At 38.4% G+C, this 21,758-nt stretch overlaps 1 protein-coding gene across 1 annotated transcript in view; it reads right to left on the minus strand.

Moving 5' to 3' along the window:
- Window positions 1–21,758, minus strand: part of LOC136857394 (putative sodium-coupled neutral amino acid transporter 10) — a 148,847-nt gene that overhangs the window by 85,339 nt on the left and 41,750 nt on the right. The window contains exons 5-7 of the mRNA XM_068230523.1: window positions 17,579–17,700; window positions 13,421–13,569; window positions 8,806–8,942 (exon numbers count right to left, since the gene is read on the minus strand). Of these exons, the coding sequence (XP_068086624.1) occupies window positions 8,806–8,942; window positions 13,421–13,569; window positions 17,579–17,700 (408 nt within the window). The remainder of the gene's footprint in view (window positions 1–8,805; window positions 8,943–13,420; window positions 13,570–17,578; window positions 17,701–21,758) is intronic.

A 21,758-nucleotide genomic window follows, 5' to 3' on the forward strand; every position in this document is an offset into this window, starting at 1 on the left:
GATATAGAATGCTCTTCTTCAAGCTGTTTCAACTTCCTTAATTCTTTCTCTCTGACGTCTCCTATGATTTCACAATAATTTTCCGAATGTAGTCTGTTGTAGTGTCTTTCAATAGAAGATTTTCTTACGCACGTAATTATCGTCCCACAGATTAAGCATTTGGCGTTATCGTCACGACAAACAAACAAACAAAAAAAAACGAAAGTTCCCAGTTCGATTGAAATGGACTTTCGGAAGTCTTTGCTTTCTTCGAAACAGGTTGCTCCATTATTATGTTGTTGTCGTGCGCTTGTCTATTTCACTGATAAACACGTCGTCTACCACCAAACGCTTCGTCGCTCTCAGCACACTACACCATCCGAGTCAAGCCGAGTTGAGGCGAAGTGTACCGATGCACAGTGCACAGAGCCTATGCACCTCGCTCTGCACGCGTGAGAGTTTGGGCGTTTGAGAGGCCCTGGCCTAGAGTTTTGTTTGTTTTGCAGATAATTCATGTAATAGCGAGACAAGTGTTTGGGGTCACTGAAGAGCATAACGAGATAGGATGGAATGGTAGCCGATTCTGTCCAGTGTTCCTTGAATTCGGTGCAGACTACCAATTCCAATGAATGTCAAACAAAGCCAAACCATTACAGAGCCCCCTTCATGTTTCACTGTAGGAGTTATACAGTCGGATGCATTTTTTCCGATGCTGAACGTCGAACATAAACTCGTCGCCGTTGCCCAAAAACTTCAAACTTGGACTCATCTGTCCACAGCACCCTTTTCCAGTCCTCAACTGTCCAATTTTTGTGCACTTTAGTCCACTTCAATCTCTTCTGTTTATTCCCACAGCACAGAAGTGGCTTTTTAGTAGCAATTCGCCCACAAAGATTAGCAGCTCTGAGGCGACTCTTAATTGTGATCAACGACACTTGACTCCATATATATAGTATAATATATGAATGTTAATAATCTCTTAAGACTAACATGCCAGGAAAATGTGAGCTCTAAATTCTCAATTAAAATTTCTTTTTTACTTCATTACAGATAATCTTAAGATCCCTCTCAAAAGCCAACACATCAATGAGAACGATACTCATACAAGACTGATGTGACCTTATCGGTCATGTACATATTTATTTATTAATTATTTGGCAGTGAAAAACCTTTGTAAAGCTCCCTCGTACTTGTTACAAAAAGTTGCATTAGGTTGCACCTGCTTACACAACCTTTGTAGCCTGCTAAACACCACTCCGTCTTAACTAAAAGAATGCAGAGAGAGAGAGAGAGAGAGAGAGAGAGAGAGAGCGAGCGAGCGAGCGAGCGAGAGAGAGAGAGAGAGAGAGAGAGAGAGAGAGAGAGAGAGAAGAAATTTTTTTTTTGCTAAGGGCTTTACGTCGCACCGACACAGATAGGTCTTATGGCGACGATTGGATAGGAAAGGCCTAGGAGTTGGAAGGAAGCGGCCGTGGCCTTAATTAAGGTACAGCCCCAGAGAGAAGAAAATGTCAAGCCAGAAAAATTGATAATGATACCTTCACCCGTTAAAAAAATGGCCGAAACACAATGTTGCCAGCTCACAAGTTGCATTTGTATGATGAGATTTCGAGACATGCATAATATTTAATATGGGAAACCTCGGGATGTTATATGATTTCATTACAGACATCTGCCAAAATTCCAATTCTTTATAATATATTAACGTGTGGAAGAATACGCAATCGTTGCATTATATAACACGCTAAGCGTCAGGACACTTCCTTTGTACGCAGCACTCTCATGGAGGACATTGTAGGGGCATTATTTTGATAATTAATTTTAAATAAATGGCCGAACAATCCAGGTTCCGCACATAACCAGACTACTTAAGAATCTGAGTCACACGTTTGAGTGTATTACCGATGTCATACGACACGTGGAACTATTAATTAAAAAAAGTAGTGGGGATTAGCCACTGTCTCTTGCATGAGTGGGGGAAAGTTTATAAAAGGAATAGCGGTGATGACAACAGTATCCATTTGATGCGAAGGATCCAAAGCAGAACCACGGTTTGATGGTGTTCTGATCTATTTAGTGTTTCAGACTGTAAATATACAGTTTATATCTTCGAGAATATTATAATTGTCTACAAACAATAGTATTTAAAAAAGGGTTGAAGTTATGTGACCGCAAGAACGGTATAATTGTAATTTTTTTAAGTGATGCAACAAGTGTTAATTTCATTAAAGTGTAATAATTGTATTTTTTGTGTTGAAGTGACGCAACAAGTGTTAATCTCATAAAAGCTGTTATAAGTGTAGAAGATAACCAATGGATTATGAACGCGCTCAGCGAGAGTAGCAACGGACATGAACCCGTGACCAACGTCAACACCATGGAAGCTTAAAAAGGAAAAATGAGGGTCTTCCTCAGGACCCGAACCTTGCATTATTACGACATGATGATGAGTACTAAAATTAAATAATTTTCTAAATAAATGCGCGGTTATTCAATAAGCAGATCACATAAATTAGGTTAGAAATGTAAATTGCATGTATTTTTGAATTAGAGGGAGAACTTGTGAGTGGTCTTCATATTCATTTATGTTCATTTCATGGAATTAATAGTCTACTCCATGGGCTTAAATGTATATATAATTTACGTAATGCATGTATTTGACGTGATGATAAAATATTAGTTAGTCTGAGAGTGCTTAGATTAGATAAAAGTAATAGAATGCAGATTTGTTTTGGCACTGAGCCAAGCCGTTATTTTGTATAATTTATTTACGTGATATCCAAGCTTATTATGATAATGCATGGTGATTATGCTTTCAAAAATGAACTATCGGCTGTTAACATCAGGATAGGAAGGCACTCTTATTTTCACGTAATTTGCATGATAATATTTGTAGATGGCTGTATTAATTATATGCATAACTTATGACATGCCTAGACATCGAACAGACGCCCTCCTATTGAGATTAGCGTTTTCCTTTAATGTCGAATATTTTCCCTTTCTATATATGAGAATAACATTATGGATATGTTTAAAATCCATATTTGATTTTATTGGTTTGAGTTTAAAATGTAGGAAAAACCTAGGCTGTATTCTGTAATCGGATGGAAGCGAACCTGGTCATTCTAATTCTGAGGATGTGAATATGATAAGATAAAAGGTGGCCTGATATTGAGTTAAAGAATTGTGATAAGGCAGTGAACTAATAAGCCAGTGGAGCTTTGGAATATATGAGAATACATAATGAAATTAGATTTAACAAATATGTGTTCCAAGGGAAACAATTTGGTTTCGCCTTGAGATGTTGAAAAGATATTTCTGCCACAACAGGCCATTATTTGCTAGGGCTTTGACGTCAAGAGATTTACGACCTGAGGGGAGTCAGAAGAAGGCTTGCCCCTTGTAGAGGATTACCGTATACTGTATTGTTCGAGCTATTCCACTTAGAATGAAGGCAGCGCGACACCGATTATAGTTTAAAGGATTCTTTTACTTTTCCATGTAAGATTTTATAATAATATTTAACTAACTGGAACGCCAGTATTATTATTTATTTGTTGACCCTATGATTAATTAAGAAAGGGAGTTTTTATAGACCCGTTTGTCGATGCCATCCTGGATATCATCGGTTCGAGTTCTAAGGCAACCATGGATTTTTGTTGTCACATTTTTTTTTTTTTAACGGCCAATTGCAGGTGTATATTGTTTATTGTTTCTTTTCATATTATGTGTACAAATTTCCTTTTTTATACATTCTTTTAGTCGTGTTTCACTCTTTATGTGGATGACAAATCGAGTTTTATTTTCGTAATTTTTGTCAATGGATTCATTGGGATGTGGGTTCGATTTCTGGACCCGACATAAGTCATTTTATTTTGATTAAGATTTTATCGACTAGCATTCACTTATTCTTTGTTTACTTTTTGTAATATAATTAATTTAGCTAGGTGACCACTTCAAGTTATCTTCAATTTATTTTGTTGTATAAATATTTTTTTTTGCTAGGGGCTTTACGTCGCACCGACACAGATAGGTCTTATGGCGACGATGGGATAGGAAAGGCCTAGGAGTTGGAAGGAAGCGGCCGTGGCCTTAATTAAGGTACAGCCCCAGCATTTGCCTGGTGTGAAAATGGGAAACCACGGAAAACCATCTTCAGGGCTGCCGATAGTGGGATTCGAACCTACTATCTCCCGGATGCAAGCTCACGGCCGCGCGCCTCTACGCGCACGGCCAACTCGCCCGGTGTGTTGTATAAATAATTGCTTCTTCTGATAGTGAAGAAAGTTCTTAATGATAACCGTCGCATTTATAAGGATATTTCTGATTTTTAAAAAAAAAAGTATGTTATACAAATTATAATGTAATATTTATCATCATGTCGGGAAGAAGAAAGAGGTAAAGGAGAAATAAAATTTTGACATTTTACAATTTGTATTTAGTCCATTGGACATTGCATATTCAACATTGATATACTATAAATATTCAGGGTCAACTTTTAATTAATTAGATTTATCAAGGCTCAATAAATAGGTATTTTAACTTTTGTCTGCCTGTCATTTTGCCGAATAACATTGTATCCCAGGTTTCCTTCTGTTCATTTATGCCTTTAAGCTAGTTATGTGTTATTTTCTTTGATCTTCTGCCGCGAACGCACCATGGCCTTGGGAGGTCGGTGGTTTGATTCTACGGAACGGAAGGGTGCAGTAGACCCTTGCACGGTCGGAAGAGCTTTTGCTCACCCATCATTCTGAAAAATTTTCTTTTTCGTTCCTTCCTGATGAGGTGGCATTTGACTCTAGACTAAAAAGGTCCCTTTCCATCAGGCGCCTTGGCGTATGGTGCTAATGGCGGTATCCCGACTTTTTAGGGATTATCATGCAGTCATTTGGTTCTATGCGGCAAATGGTATGGGGTGGAAAGGTTGCAGTATTAAGTGTCTAGGATGTTCCTTCTCAATTAAGCAGCAGTCTAAAACTAAGAAACAGCCTAAGATTTTACTCTTTACAATTCCTTGTAGTTACATAAAACCCAAAGTCAAGATGCTTACAGTTTCATTCACAACAACGATCTTGACCAGTCTGCACTAACAATTGGTTTTATATCTCCACGTGTGTTTGACAACACATTTCAACATTAGTTACATCAAGAACATGAAAAATGATATTATATGTGGGTCAAATAAGCCCCCGTATGAATATCCTCTTTTCCCAAGAGTTACGTTAGAGGAAGAAGATCCATTTTATTTTTGGACATATTTTTAAGTTAGATAGAATAGGACCAACAAGTTTTAATTGTGTTAAAACACCATTAATTTATGTTACTGACATTTATGTTTTGTTCACATTTTTAAAATTATTATCCTGGCAGTCTTAAGAGATTATTAACGTTCTTATATTATACTACATTCATATATTATACTACGTATATATGGTTAAAAAGTTCCCAAACCTTGACCTAAAGGTTGTCTACAGGCTGAAGATGCCCAAATAATGGGTGAAACATGTACCTGATAAGTCTACATAAATTCATGTAGATTCAAACCACATTAAATGTAGAAATTATTGAACAGGTGGTTTCATTAAATTATCCTTTAGATTTTATGACTAATCTAAGGTTGTGCGACAACAAATTTTTAAAAGGTTCCTTCTAACTTCCCAATGCTATTATAAGAAACAAATTGACAAAATTGACCTTTTCAATACAATTTATCAAGTAAATGATATTACATCAGTCTTGGGACTAGTTTCAGCCACTTAGTGGCGCCATCTTCAGCTAAATAAAAATTAAAAGAAAACATATGTATACCAGACAAAGGCAATGTTGCAGGAATAATTATAACATTGAAATACATATAATAACAAAAATTATGATTATGATCTTGTTGTAATATGATGTCTTTAAGTTGACTTAGGACCTCAGACAAAGAAGTAAATCTCTAATGTCCGATGTAGAACAGGCACTGATTTGCTGGAGGAAGCAGGCAGGCCATGTAAACAAAGGAGTGGATAGCGACAAGACAGACAGTGCTTGTTCTACATCGGACATTAGAGATTTACTTCTTTGTCCGAGTCAACTTAGAGACATTATATTATGACAAGAAAATCATAACAATAATTTTTGTTATACGTATTTCAATGTTATAATTATAACTGCAACATTGTCTTTGTTATACATATGTTTTAGTTATCACATAATCTGCTTAATTTTATTTGGCTGAAGATGGCCACTAAATGGCTGAAACTAGTCCCAAGACTGATGTAATATCACTTACTTGATAAATTGTATTTAAAAGGTCAATTTATTTCTTGTAATTGCACTTCAATACAGAACAAAAAAAAGAAATTTATACCTTATAATCCCCAATGCTATCGTTGCTCTAAGCTCGCCAACACGCCATACACTATGTTTTCACCCTTCTCTGCAGTTTTCCTCCGTTCTATAAAACGTGCAGATTTTGCTGGAAGTGAATGCACTGCGTCCCGAAACAATTCTGTGTGGTCTTCTTACTCCTAATGACAGGGACTTCACGAGGGTGGGGGCGATAGAATAACACCCAAGGTTTCCCCCGCCCATCATAAGAGGTGACTAAAAGGGGTCCCAGGGGATGTTAACTTGGGAGTGTGGGTCAGCGACCACGGGCCCCTTAGCTGAGTCATGGCATTGCTTCCACTTATTTTTACCAGGCTCCTCACTTCCATCTATTCTATCTGACCTCCCTGGGTCAACTCTTGCCCTTTTCCAACCCCTACGGGTTTTAGGTTTCCAAGTCCTCGGGAGTCTTTCATTTTCACACCCTTTGTGGCCCTCTTTTTTTTTTTTTTTTTTTTTTGACCAATACCTTCACTTTTTGAAGTGTCAAATGCCTTCCATATTTTCCTTCTGATTAGTGTTATATAGAGGATGGTTGTCTACACTCTGTCTCACCATGTTTGAGCCTAAGAAATCAAGAAGTAAGTATAAATAACCACCTAATCGATACTTTATTAATGCCTCAGGCAAAATTGAATAAAATTAAAACTTAGAGGACATGTTTCGACCACTTAGTGGTCCTCTTTTTCCAATTTATCAAGAACGATGTGGATGTTTTCCAGGTTGTTCATATCTTATGAACGATGTGGATGTTTTCCAGGTTGTTCATATCTTATGAACAACCTGGAAAACATCCACATCGTTCTTGATAAATTGGAAAAAGAGGACCACTAAGTGGTCGAAACATGTCCTGTAAGTTTTAATTTTATTCAATTTTGCCTGAGGCATTAATAAAGTATCGATTAGGTGGTTATTTATACTTACTTCTTGATTAAACATCGATACGGTCATGAAATGGACAACCTAAGAAATCAATCGCAAGCACGTGCATTTTGAAGTACTGCCTGTTCCAAAACATTTCTCTTTCATTCATTAGACTGTTCCCCTGAGCAAACAGTTTTCATTTCCTATGTGGAGAACAATAAGCAGTTTACCCTTGCCGGAGGGAGATCCCGACCCACTCAATAATCCCAATCCATCTTTACTAGATTTTATAGATTCATCTTTCCAAATTTTCTTAGTAGTGTGCCCTGCATTTATCCTCGTTTCACCAAGGAAATAAACAGATCTACCCCCTTCACGAAATTTCTTAATTTAACATAAATACTTTCTTCTCCACAACACTATTTCTTTATTTTCAATAAGCGCCCACCCCTGGTGATTTCGAGACGCATAAATGAAGTCCATAATTTTCAAAAGTCTGTGAAGAGTTGCTCAATGAAATGGAGGCAACCTATCATCACTATTAACTGAAGCTAATATTTTATGAAAAGCTGGTATTTAATTTCTTAAAAAGAAATTTTGAATTGTCATACTTTACATTTAGCTTTGTCACTTGATGTTTTTTCTTAGGAGTAACCAGTTTTCTATCAACCTTAAGTTCTTTCCTAGCAAGGTAAACGCTCGCCTTAGAAATACCTGTTACATCATCTACTGCACATTTTACTTCATCCAGAGTACTTCCAGAATTTTCTTCACAGAATATGGAAAACATATTTACCCCCCCCCCCACACACACACACACACACACAGTGTACTGCATGGACGTTTGTACTTCCAACCCAACTAATTGAAAAATATAAATGATGAACATTGCATATTATTTTTATTAACAATAACCTTAGAACAAACAGACAAGAAACCTGGACATGTGCTTCGGATCAACAGATACTGACCTTCTAGGCTCAAAGAACAATGTTTGCGAAACAGATCGTTGTTTTCCTCGCTCTTCCATCAAGTGATTTGCCTCACCATGTCTGGAAGATGTAACGTATTTGTATATACATGTGGGAAGAATAGGGAATACTTAAATCATATTGCTAATAACAAGCAAAATGTCAGGCTTATCACATTTCTTCCAAACTATGTACAGTAAGTTGAGCAACATTAATTTTTGTGCAGATGTTTATATAGGGAGTGCGTTCCTAAAACCAAACCTCGCACAGACTGTATACTTCGACTCTCAAACATGATGAGACAGATTGTAGTTGTACTTTCTCTTAAAACAATTACCACCACCACCACCACCTAAGAAGTATACAATGTTTAAGTCATGCATGGCAGTAAACTGCTTGAGCATCAGTGAATCTATCTACCATCCAAACAACAAACATCAAACTGACATTAGTTCTTCTGTTAAAGTTGTTAAAATGTGCAAACTTCACAGACCAAACCACTCCAGCCTCCTAAACAAATGCTAACATTTGTTGTGGACGAAGGTTTAAAAATGTCTAGCTGAAGGGAAGAGTGTAGAAGCCAACCTTACCCAAAAATGAACGTGATGATAGCACTTACTCGTCTGAAGAGCAGGGAGTAGAGACTGGCACGGCACGGAAAGATGACGAGCGGGAAGCTGACGGCCACGGAAAGTACGAAGCCTACCTTGATGATCTCGCTAATGGCGGAAGGGGTAAAACTCATCATCACATTACCTGAAGACAAAAAAAGACATCTGTATTGATTTTGGGATTCTATTTCAGTGAATACTATTTCTGAAATGATAACATTTAGAGCATGTTAATAAAATACCGAAACAACATTTAAAGATGCATTGCCAAACATCCTGATTTTCAGATAAAATTCTCATTTCGTCCTTTGAATCAAGGTGAGCTGAAGGCAGCCAAGCTGGACAATTACACCACTAGCATCACAGTGATATTTTGAGTATCGTTAGGTCCTGAAATGGAGAAACTAGCCATAAGAAACTGGTTTATACATAATTTGTCCCAATCGAAGCTGTGTAGACCAAGTCCTGGCACTCACCTCACACAATGAAGTGGGCTTTCAGAAGAAAATGACAACATCTGTGGTTTTCAAAGCTCTATCAGCAGCCTACGATACTGTCTGGAGACAAGGCCTACTCTATAAGCTGATGAAGATCATTCCATGCCAAAAAATTACAAAGCTTATTGCCAACATGATTGGTAACAGCAGATTCCAAGTCATCATAGGAAACAATATTAGCAGCCAGAAGTTCCTCCGAAATGGTTTACCTAAAGAGTCAGTATTAGCCCCTCTGCTATTTAGCCTCTACATTGCTGATATGCCAGAAACAGCCTGTAAGAAATTTGGCTATGCTGACGACTGGGTCATAGCAACAAGGCACACTCTGTTTGAAACCATTGAAGAAGTACCGACAACTGAGCTGTCTGTACTAGCAGAATACATCCGGAAATGAAGATTCAGACCTAATGTGGCTAAAACTGAAGTGTCTTGTTTTCGTCTTAATAATAGGGAATCCTACAGAACACTGTATGGATGGTTCTGCCTTATCCACAATAAAGAACCGCCATTTTTGCGTGTCACACTAGATAGAACAGACGAACAGTGCCCATGTAAACAAAATTGATGTCCAACTTAATAATACTATGCATATTATTTCAGGAACATCAGGTCTACACCCACCATCTGGCTGCCTCACCGCCAAATCTTCAGGGGTAGGGGGGAAGCATTGATTAGGGAATACAATAAGATCTTAGCAAACCCTGGACTACCACTGCATTCTGATATTCCTAACCTCAGATGATGATCGTATCCAAGTATCCTTAAATGTTGAAAGCGCTCGAGTATGAAGCAGCCACAATAGCTTTATCACTGACTGTAATGAAGTCTTCAAGTTGGTTATTTTTCTTTTTTTTTTGTTAGTGGCTTTACATCGCACCGACACAGATAGGTCTTACAGCGATAGTGGGATAGGAAAGGCCTATGAGTTGCCTGGTGTGAAAATGAGAAAACCACGGAAAACCATCTTCAGGGGTGCCGACAGTGGGATTTGAAGCCACTATCTCCCAGGTGCAAGCTCACAGCCCATGCCCCTAACCACATGGCCAACTCGCCCTGTAAGTTGGGTTTCCACAGGGCAGCTTGGACAGTGAAATAGATACTCAAGATCTTGAAATGCACCACAGTCAGCATTCTGTGTATAACCCCATCTTTTGAACGTAGCCTTGGTTCCAGGCATTCCAGCTCTGATCCTATTCAGAGTCTTCCAAACAGGCCAAGGTTGTGAAGTATGTGCTGGAGTTCCTTCTGTTGGCCGATTCCAGTCAGATGGTGGGGACACTTCCTGCCCATATTGATTTCTAAGAACACTTGGTGTGACTATTGCTGGCCTGGTGTTTGTTAATTAAACTCCTTTATGATCTGAGATGCTGTTGTACTACTGCATGATCATAGAGAGGATGATGGTTGTCCACCTCTTGTTTGAGTTTCTCAGTTTCACCTGCTACTTGCCATCAGATTGAAGGTAGAGCTATGCCACAAGTGCAGTCTGAAGCAGCCAGAAATCGCACAGTATGTATCATTCACAGCAATATCCACTTTCTTGGAATGGACAGAGTCAACCCATATAGGACAAGCATACTCGGCTGTAGAGAAAGAAACTTACAACTACTTTAATTATGTTTGTGTTTAAAAGAGGGACATGTTGATGAGAACATCTTTGCTACATTTCCCCAGAAGCCAGCATAAAGCCATTCCGGTGAAATTCTTTCTGTTCAACAGGCTGCAGTAGCCAATTGTCAACTCAAGAACAATTAAAGCAGCAGACCTACCCACCCTGAACATATATTGACAAAATTTGGAACACTCAAAAGAGACTGGCAGGATACAAGGATACAAGAGAGAAAAAAAAGGAACCTGGCGGTAAGGATTCTGGCAGAGTATTTCCATGATTTACTGAATCGTAAGCCAACCAAAGATGAACTGGAAATCTAGCCAGATATAAAGACAGACAGCTATGACTTCCAACCAGGGATGAGATGGAACAGGCCATAAAAGACCAGAAGAATACCAAGGCGACCAGAAATTGCTGAATAGTAGCAGAGATTATAAAGAGGGGAGGCACTAAAGTGATAAACCAGATCTGGAAGACTAAATAGATACACAAGATGCTCTTTTTTAAATACAATTTTTGTTTACGTCGCACCAACACAGATAAGTCTATAATGTATACAAGAAAATATTTATTAATTTGCCACGTATTCAATACAATACAAAATGTTAAGATATGAGTTAAAACATTGTTAAAATATAATAAAACATGTTTCGCCTCTTCTTATGAGGCATCCTCAGTCAATATCAAAACCTTATTTTTTACCAGGTACCTGGTTAAAGATTATTCTAAAATATGTTGGAAGATGATGTGTGTAAGATATAATGATAAATGATAAATTTATATTAACATTGTATTAGTTTTAATTATTTCAGAAATATTTTTATGATGAACTGTAAATTATATCTTACACACATCATCTTCCAACATATTTTAGAATAATCTTTAACCAGGTACCGGTAAACAAATAAGGTTTTGATATTGACTGAGGATGCCTCATAAGAAGAGATGAAACATGTCTCATATTTTAACAATGTTTTAACCCATATGTTAACATTTTGTATTGTATTGAATAGGTGGCAAAATAATGAATATTTTCTTGCATACATTATACGATACTTTCAATATGGACCAAAACTGATTTTCATCACTTGTAACAGATAAGTCTTACGGAGACGATGGGATAGGAAAGGGCTAGGAGCGGGAAGGAAGCGACCGTGGCCTTAATTAAGGTGTGAAAATGGGAAATCACAGAAAACCATCTTTAGGGCTGCCGACGATGGGGTTCGAACCCATTATCTCGCGGATGCAAGCTCACAGCTGTGCGCCCCTAACCGCACGACCAACTCGCCCGGTACAAGAAAGATGCAATCAAATAGAAGGATAAAGTGCTGTCAAGACTCCTTGTGAGGAGGTAACAGAACAGCTAGAAAGTGCAGTAGCAGAGTACCAAATGGGTTTTACGAAGGGACGAGAATACACAGAACTGGTTTCCAATCTAAAACAAGTGACTGAACATAGGGCCTTCAAGAACAAGAAGATGGCAGTAAACTTTGTGGACTTCAAGAAGGCATACAACCCAATAGACAAACACTGCAGAGGATACTAAAAGAATAGACAATTAAATGAAACCACACAAGAATTGAAAACCAAGACACTAATCAACATAAAGGTACGGGTGAGTTTCAGGGGAAAAAACCATCAGAAGGATTTGAGATCAAGGTAGGCATCGAACAGGGAGACAGGCTGTCACCAATGGTGTTCAATACAACAGTGGACAAAAGGATCGAACAATGGAAGGCAACACATGACAAGATGGAGATACCAACAAAAGCACACGAGGGCGTAAGAAGGATAACAGAAGGATAAAAGAAGATGCAAGAAACAACTTGATGACATGAGCAAAATGTCTTGGAGAACTAATAATCATTTACAGTAAGACAAAGGCAATGAATTCCACTGGGGGATGGACAACACCAGAAGGCACCTAACAAGAAAGTAGACAAATTTAAGGACCCGGGAGAATGGGGGTTAAAAAAAAAAAAAACGTAAAGAGGATGACTGTGTCTTGCCTCGCGACCAGGGAAGTGTACAACAAGAAGGAAAAAAAAAAAGCAAAAAAAACGCAAAGAGCAGACAACACAGGAAGATGTGGGGCAATACACCTGGAGAAAGAAGAGAAAAAATTCTGAAGAAGATACTGGGACAAAAATAAGGTGGTGAATGACGGGAGCAAGGATCACATTGGAACATGACAGAATGACCTGATGAGTACGGAAAACAAGGGTAGGACAAGAGGAAAGACAAGAACCAAGTGAGTCATTGAACTTGGGAAGGAATGGACTGAGAGAGCGCTGGGGAAATAAGTACACCCAACCAACACGTTGGAGCTCAATGACAGAGAAGGTAAGAAAAACTCAGAGGAAGGATGAGGAAGAGGACAAAGAGGTTCTGAGAGAAAGTTTGACCATTTTTCTAGTTAGATGTAAATGAGAGATCAAATGCCTTTTATGTGCTATCTATGAGTTCCTCTCCATTGAGTAAATGGGAAGAGAATTTAGAGAGAATTCAACAAACCAGAGAACGGCTGGGTGTAGTATGCCACGTAGCCAAAGAAGCCCACACAGATGTAGACCGCAGTGCACATGTTGACTGCCGCACGAATCACGTCATTCATCCGCTCCAATGATGCATTGTGCAGGGTCTCGTAGATTTCAAACAGCTGCCTGCAACAAACACTGATAGTGCTAGGAGTGAAGTAACAAAGAAACATCATTCTCAGTTCAGTATAAAATGAAACCTTCATCATTTCCATGTCACTAGTTTCGGAGGAAGGATGAGAGAGGACAGCTTGAAGCGGTAAATATACAATAACCCCCAAAAAAAGTTTGCATAATGACAAATGTTATGAAAAAATAAAACCTATATCAAATTTATTTATTCCACTGAAGCTCAACTTGTAGGATTCCAGCAAGATATAGCAGATATCTTGGATTCAGGAGGTCAAATGGACTGTATCGCGATTGACCTTTCTAAGGCATTTCATAGGGTAGATCATGGGAAACTACTAGCAGAAATGAGTCTAATTGGACTAGACAAAAGAGTGACTGAATGGGTGGCTCTGTTTCTAGAAAACAGAACACAGAGAATTAGAGTAGGCGAATCTTTACCTGACCCTAAAATAATTAAGAGGGGAATTCCTCAAGGCAGTATTATTGGACCCTTATGTTTTCTTATATATTATATATTGAAACGGGAATGCCCTACGAGCATTCACGTTTCATTCATTTATTAAGAGGAACTCGCTAACACCCGGCCGTAAGCATTTAAAACTTGCGCCGAGCGCACAGGCATTGTGGGAACTGCAAGCAAGCTCGCGCTGTTCCAGAACACCGGCCAAGGTCAAGAGACGTCACGCAGAAGGTTCTTTCGTGTTCCATAGCATTGCAGCATGAATGAAATGTGATATCAATATTTCAATAACGTCACCTTGCAGGCAGGAATAATGAACGCTGCTAGCCGAAATTTCATGTCGGTGTAAAGATGGCCAAGATATAAAATTTTCTTGAGGCCCACATGTGTAGCCACGCCCACCGACCTTCGGCAATGTAAGTGAATCGCCAGCCTGGGGTAAATCAGAGAGTGTGCAGTGTGTGCAGTGTGCAGCTGCAGTGTGCCGTAGGCAGAGAGAGTGAGAGGAGTCGGCAGTAAGCCGTGAGCTCAGTGTGTGTGTGTGTAAGTAAGCACGTCGCGATATAATTCGTCACTCGGTCCGGCTGTGTACTTGAGTTCGGAAACGTTAGTGTTGGAAGCCTTCTCCGTGGGCTTGAACTTTGTGCCTGAACAAAAACGTAATTTCGTTTTATCAGTCTGTACGACTGGGCGATTATATTTCGTTTGTGGACTATGAATGTTTCTAGCATAAACTGTTCCAGCCTTGATTTCATTTAAAGACTGTGTGAAAACAGCGATAATGTTTCTAGCATAAACTGTGCCAGCCTTGATTTCATTTAAAGACTGTGTGAAAACAGCGATAATGTTTCTAGCATAAACTGTGCCAGCCTTGATTTCATTTAAAGACTGTGTGAAAACAGCGATAGTGTTTCTAGCATAAACTGTGCCAGCCTTGATTTCATTTAAAGACTGTGTGAAAACAGCGATAACATTTCTAACATAAAACTGTGCCAGCCTTCATTTCATTTAAAGACTGTGTCTATCCATTTTTCGGAACTGTGTTCGTAATAAAACTGTGCCAGCCTTCATTTCATTTAAAAACTGTGTCTATCCATTTTTCGGAACTGTGTTCGTAATAAAACTGCGCCGACATTACCTCTTAAAGACAGTATTAACTTGTGGAATACGGTATCGTCATTTCTTTCCGAGGGACCATGCCAATTCCAATCATAACCTGTTCAGAATCACGTATGATCTTAAGTGTCAGTGATAATCTTCTGAAAATTACGACGTAACAGAACTTGGACTGTCGTTTATTTCAACAAGTGTGTGAATATTGTGCTCATGGTGTACAGTGCAGAGGCTGTACCCGGTGAATTTAATTTTCTTTGTGAAGTGCTTAATCACTGCTCCTCGGAAGGTCCTAGATTGTTTTCGTTTGTTTATTATTCCAAATACGATAATTCCTTCCATCTTATTCTTATGGAACTGTGACTCTGACTTTATCCTTGTTGCTAAAGTGCGTTCAACATCATTGACTGTGGGAACTATTTCGGTGCGCTTCGCCTCAGAAAGGTGTCACACCAGAGCCCCATGACGTCCGATGCGGAGGCTCCACATTTCCCCGTTCCTGGCTCAGGTTCGAATCGCCATCAACACTAATACAGAGAAAACACCAACGACGGAAGACAACGCCGACGCCAACCGCAAGACGACGCAGACGCCGCAGGACGACGGCCCCTCCACGCCTTCAAGGACAACCCCACGATTCAGCTGTAAAAGGTGACATAATTCTTTGCATATCTATTGAATAAAATGAAGGATCCACTTTAATCATAAAAATTTTTTTCACTACCCTTCTCTCTCACTCTCTTAGCATGGGCCGTACATGCCTTGTCGTTTCTCATGCTCTCCGAAAAACTGAAGTACGGGCGTTCCTGTTTCAATATATAAATTTTATAAGTAAAGAAGTGGAATCAGAGATAAGGTTTTTAGTGGATGATGTTATTCTGTACAGAGTAATAAATAAGTTACCAGACTGTGAGCAACTGCAACATGATAAATGTTGTGAGACAGACAGTAGGCAATGATATGGTGATAAACGGGGTTAAAAGTCAGGTTGTGAGTTTCACAAATAGGAGAAGTCCTCTCACTTTTAATTACAGTGTTGATGGGTTTGTAAGTTCCTTTTGGGGATCATTGTAAGTACCTAGATGTTAATGTAAGGAAAGATCTTCATTGGGGTAATCACATAAATATGATTGTTAATACAGGGTACAGATCTCTGTACGTGGTTATGAGGGTATTTAGGGGTTGTAGTAAGGATGTAAAGGAAAGCATATAAAAGTCTCTGGTAAGACCCCAAATAGAGTATGGTTCCAGTGTATGGGACCCTCACCAGGATTACTTGATTCAAGAACTGGAAAAAATCCTAAGGAAAGCAGCTCGATTTGTTCTGGGTGAGTTCTGACAAAAGAGTAGCATTACAAAAATGTTGCAAAGTTTGGGCTGGGACGACTTGGGAGAAAGAAGACGAGCTGCTCGACTAAGTGGAACGTAATACCAATATAAATGGTCTGTTAGTGGATATTATAAATTTTCCAGCTCATTCGTGGTTGCCAGCAATGGACCATTTATATTGGTATTATAAATTTACTCATTTGGGACAAATATTTCAGGTTCCCTATGGGAATCAACATCTAGATCATGAGTGGTATGTTTCGAGCTGTCAGTGGAGAGATGGAGTGGAATGACAGAGATGAATAAGTTTTTAAAGGTAGGAAAGATCACAATATAAAGATAAAGCTGGAATTCAAGAGGACAAATTGGGGTACATATTCATTTATAGGAAGGGGAGTTAGGGATTGGAATAATTTACTGAGGGAGATGTTCAATAAATTTCCAATTTCTTTGCAATCATTTAAGAAAAGGCTAGGAAAACAACAGATAGGGAATCTGCCACCTGGGCGACTGCCCTAAATGCAGATCAGTAGTGATTGATATTTCCCTTCTCCAATGACATTAGTTTGAAACACCAATGTACCTGCTTGATCTACAGCCAGTCTTCCTCCAGGATGGCTGCCCAGTTGTACTTCCTCTTAAAACAATAATCACCGGGCGAGTTGGCCGTGCGCGTAGAGGCGCGCGGCTGTGAGCTTGCATCCGGGAGATAGTAGGTTCGAATCCCACTATCGGCAGCCCTGAAGATGGTTTTCCGTGGTTTCCCATTTTCACACCAGGCAAATGCTGGGGCTGTACCTTAATTAAGGCCACGGCCGCTTCCTTCGAACTCCTAGGCCTTTCCCATCCCATCGTCGCCATAAGACCTATCTGTGTCGGTGCGACGTAAAGCCACTAGCAAAAAAAAAAAAAAAAAACAATAATCACCACCACCTGTAGAGATTGTCCTTGCCTCTTCTTTCCACACTGGTTGTATATCCTGGTATGTGTTCCTATTTCTCTATACGTAACTTAATATGTTCATAAAATTCTTAAAGTTTTTTCACATTTAAAAGGAACTGAAGAGACAAACACTGACAAGTTATAGGATACTTAACTCACGTCTGACAAAATAGAGCCATGGAGAAGATGGGGATACACTGCATGATGCCCGCCGGTCTCCACAGGTGAACTTTGTCCAGCCAGTCTCCAGCAAGCAGGTGAGGGGTAGCTTCAGCAATCACCTAACAACACCAAACAGGGGCTGTATTAGGAAAAAGTATAACATTGAGCACTACAATCCCACTGACCTCACACAAAAGGTAAGGAATGTGGGGAGAGGTATGTTGCAGATAAGGTCTCTAAGTTTAAAAATAAGCGTAATCAAGGAAAATAAATTTGCACCAGGTCACAAAAGACCCCGCGCCACCCTCCCGGGTTAACACATGCAGCACTCCTGTCTGCAGTGACATAGCATTAAGTTTTGAGAGTTTTTATCAGTCAAGCCAATTATAAAATAATAATGCCGGGCTGAGTGGCTCAGATGGTTGAGGCGCTGGCCTTCTGTTCCCAACTTGGCAGGTTCGTTCCTGGCTCAGTCTGGTGGTATTTGAAGGTGCTCAAATAGGTCAGCCTCGCGTTGGTCAATTTACTGGCGCGTAGAAGAACTCCTGCAGGATTAAATTCCAGCACCTCGGCATCTCCAAAAACCATAAAAGTTGTAAGTGGGAAGTAGAGCAAAGGACATTAATTATTATTAAAATAATATATATATATATATTTTTTGCTAGTGGCTTTACGTTGCACTGATATAGATAGGTCATATGGCGACGATGGGTGCTCTGACTAAGAATTCCACGTGGCGTGTTGAGCTGAATGCAAAGAATGTAAACAAATCTTTACCAACCAATCTGTCCCGTGTTGACATTTTAATCAATTACATCTTTATTTTTATCATCAAATGTGTTCTTCAAGCACTGCTATACCAATGGACAATTCTCTGATTTAATAATAATAAATAATGTTATCTGCTTTATGTCCTACTAACTACTTTTACGGTTTTTGGAGACGCCGAGATGCCAGAATTTTTTCCCACAAGAGTTATTTTATGTGACAGTAAATCTACCAACACGAGGCTGACATATTTGAGCATCTTCAAATACCACCGGGCTGAGCCAGGCTCGAACCTGCCAAGTTGGGATCAGAAGGCCAGCACCTCAACCGTCTGAACCACTCAGCCCGGCATTCTCTGATTTAACAGATTCCATATAGTATGACTACATACTGCTCCTCATCAAAATAACATATAAGTGAAAAAAACGTTTTAGGAGGGAGTGCTTTTCATGCCTTTCCTGTCCGGCTGATTGCTAATTTTTAATGAACCTTTTCTAATTTCAGACGACAAAAATTTTATTATTATTATTTATTTTAATTTTTTAGCCAACATAGGACTACTTAGTCAGGTTTATGGAGGCTTTTTTTCTTTTTGTCAGCCCAATACTGTTTCATCCTTTCTGAACGTAATTTTCTTTCTGCTTCTGGAATGCTCTTCCTATTCTCTCTGCTTGTTGATTTTTGTCTGTAATCTAGTGTGTTTTTCTGTCAACATGTTGAGTGTATTTGTTTTGTATTTTAAATCTATTGTAATATGCAACTCTCTCATGTCTTCTTTAAGTTCAGTGATCTACTGATTATATTTGCTGGTGACTGTATTAGATGGCCTAAGAACGGCTTAAAGCCGTAAAATTACAGCCAGAAAATAAACATCTTGAGGCAATAAAGGGCACGACGTTTCCACACGTTAGTGGCAGTACCCCAACAGTATCTCTTTCACATGTTAGTGGTGGCTGAATAAATATCCTCTGCGGCTAACAACCGTACTTGTAAATCGGAGCTTGCTTCACCTTTGATAGTCAGATATTAAAAAGTTTTTTAGTAAAAGAATTCCGCCGTCCAACCCCTTAAGGATGGGGAAGACTACAAAAATTTTTAAAGCAACTACTTTTTTTTTTGTAAAAGTTTCTTTCAGTGTTGTGTTGTAATACCAGTGTCACCTGTATTGGTTTTATCGTTGTATTTTATTTCTATGGCTGAAGAAGGCCAAATAAAGGCCATTCATTTCTTGTACTAGTTCTTAAAGTTTTCTAAGACCTAATTTGTTCTGACTAAGCTGGAACCTTTTAACTGTATTCCTTTATAGCAAATTCATGCAAAAAATAATCTTTTATGTCTTTAAAATTATGAATGATAAATGTGGTTTGATAGATAATAAGGATCTTCGATAAAATGACCACAAGTGAGTATTTAAAACGTAATTCCGCAAGTATGTGTTTCGTGAGGATAAACAGTTTATGTGTCCTTTATGAAGTATGTATAGTTGGATCTGTTGAATTGCTATTTATACCCATATTTATGTAAACCAATCTCAGCTGAGTTAAAGTTATATGGATGTACAATTGATTGTTATAGTCAGTTCTTCGTCTATGCATATAAAATAAGAGTTTTGTCTGTATATTGCTCAGAATTTAAAAAGAATGGTATTTCTGTATTGGTCGTATCCACAGCAACAAGGAAATGCATTTTTTAATTTTCCGTCATCTCTGTCTGTAAACGCATCACGAGAAAATGGCTGTAGAGAATTTAATGAAAATTGGTATGTAAAGTCATGGAATGAGTCACTACAATCTAGGCTATAAAAAATTTTATTCACGCTGAGTAAAATGGTTACATTTCCTATTCATGGTTTTCACTTTACGAAAGAAACGTTTTTATTAAGTCCTCCTGTTCAATAAATGTATCCATGTTTTGATGGTGTTATTTTCAATCAAACATGTTTCAGCTCATTTTGAGCCATCTTCAGTGAAAAACAAATATAAAAAGCTATATGAATTGATGTTGAAAGAGTATCATTAGAATATATAAAAACCAAGTGAGACATGATGAATCTCAAATCTTATTGGTTTTGAGTTGGGTTGCATGAGTTTTAACTGGTGAATTTTAAAAATTTGGGAGTTAAATTACTGATCGAACATTTTTTCTTCAGAAAACTTCAGTCTTTCCCTAATTTAGCAACATTTATCTTTAGGTTGCATTAAAAGTTAGCTTTTCTGCCTGCCTGGATGACATTTCCAGTTTGGCATTTCCATTTCCCGGCAGGGTCGGGAATTTTAACCGTAACTTTGCACATGCTATAAAATGATCTTCCCATCAATGACAGATACTAAAGCTAGTTGAGGATATATTTAGGTCAGATTAGTATCGGAAAATTATGTCTATTGCAGAAGATAGTAACAATTAGCACGTGTGTAAAAGTATGAAACTGAGAAGTCACCAGACAATTACTAGTAGCTTACTATAGCACTTGATGCAGTTCATCAACATTTTACCTTAGGCTTTGAATTATACTGTGATTATAAAGGGATGACAGTCATCAAAATTCATGAAGAGATGTGATGAGTAATGTTGTTAAATATCCCAAAAATCCATTGTGTGTTTCAAAAATGTTATTCTGCAAGTCCATATTTATTGTATTTATTGTTTGCATTGAGCATCGTTTCATCCAGTCCTAGGGGAATGGAATCAACGTTGGAGATTTATTGGGTGGTGTCCATGCTTGTCTTTATCGTTTTACAGGGTTTATGATATTGCGTTGTACTCATGTTGTTGATTACCTCCATTCCAGTAAGACAAATTTGTTTTGAAATTACACTAATACTCTAAGAGGAATCTTTCACTTTGAAAGGAAAATAAGAAATACCATCAGCAAGGAACATGGACACACATCTGGAGGTAGAATTCCATGATGTTTTAACAGTTATGTTTGTGAAGCAGAACGAATATTTTTCATAATCAAGTTAGGATTGAAACAGTCATTAAGTTTATATTTGAATCTGGAGTAGAACCTTGAGATAAATAAGACGAGATGTGGAATTGTAACGTGTCACTGTCAGGGAGTCTTGACATCATTGTTCATTAAGATAAGGAATCTATGCATTGTTATTGTACCGGGAGGTACACCTCAACTCCACACATTCAAAATAAGCACCTTAATGAACTCCTCTACCGACCAAAATGTGTAGTTGCTACTACATAAAGTTGAGACTTTAATCAGAAGATGTCGCTACTGAAATATTAAGTAACTGTGTTATTCTTAAGTTGCCTAAACTGACTGGTTTTATTTGCTGTGTGTTTGTTTACATCAAGAAGTTTGGACATTTTTCCACAGATGTCACTACCACAAAACTAATCATGCACACTGGTGCAAGGTAAAGGAAGTGTTATTGAAAGAAATTTTGTGTTTATA

This window comes from Anabrus simplex, chromosome 1, assembly GCF_040414725.1.
Source record: "Anabrus simplex isolate iqAnaSimp1 chromosome 1, ASM4041472v1, whole genome shotgun sequence".
In the NCBI taxonomy this organism is placed as follows: domain Eukaryota; kingdom Metazoa; phylum Arthropoda; class Insecta; order Orthoptera; family Tettigoniidae; genus Anabrus; species Anabrus simplex.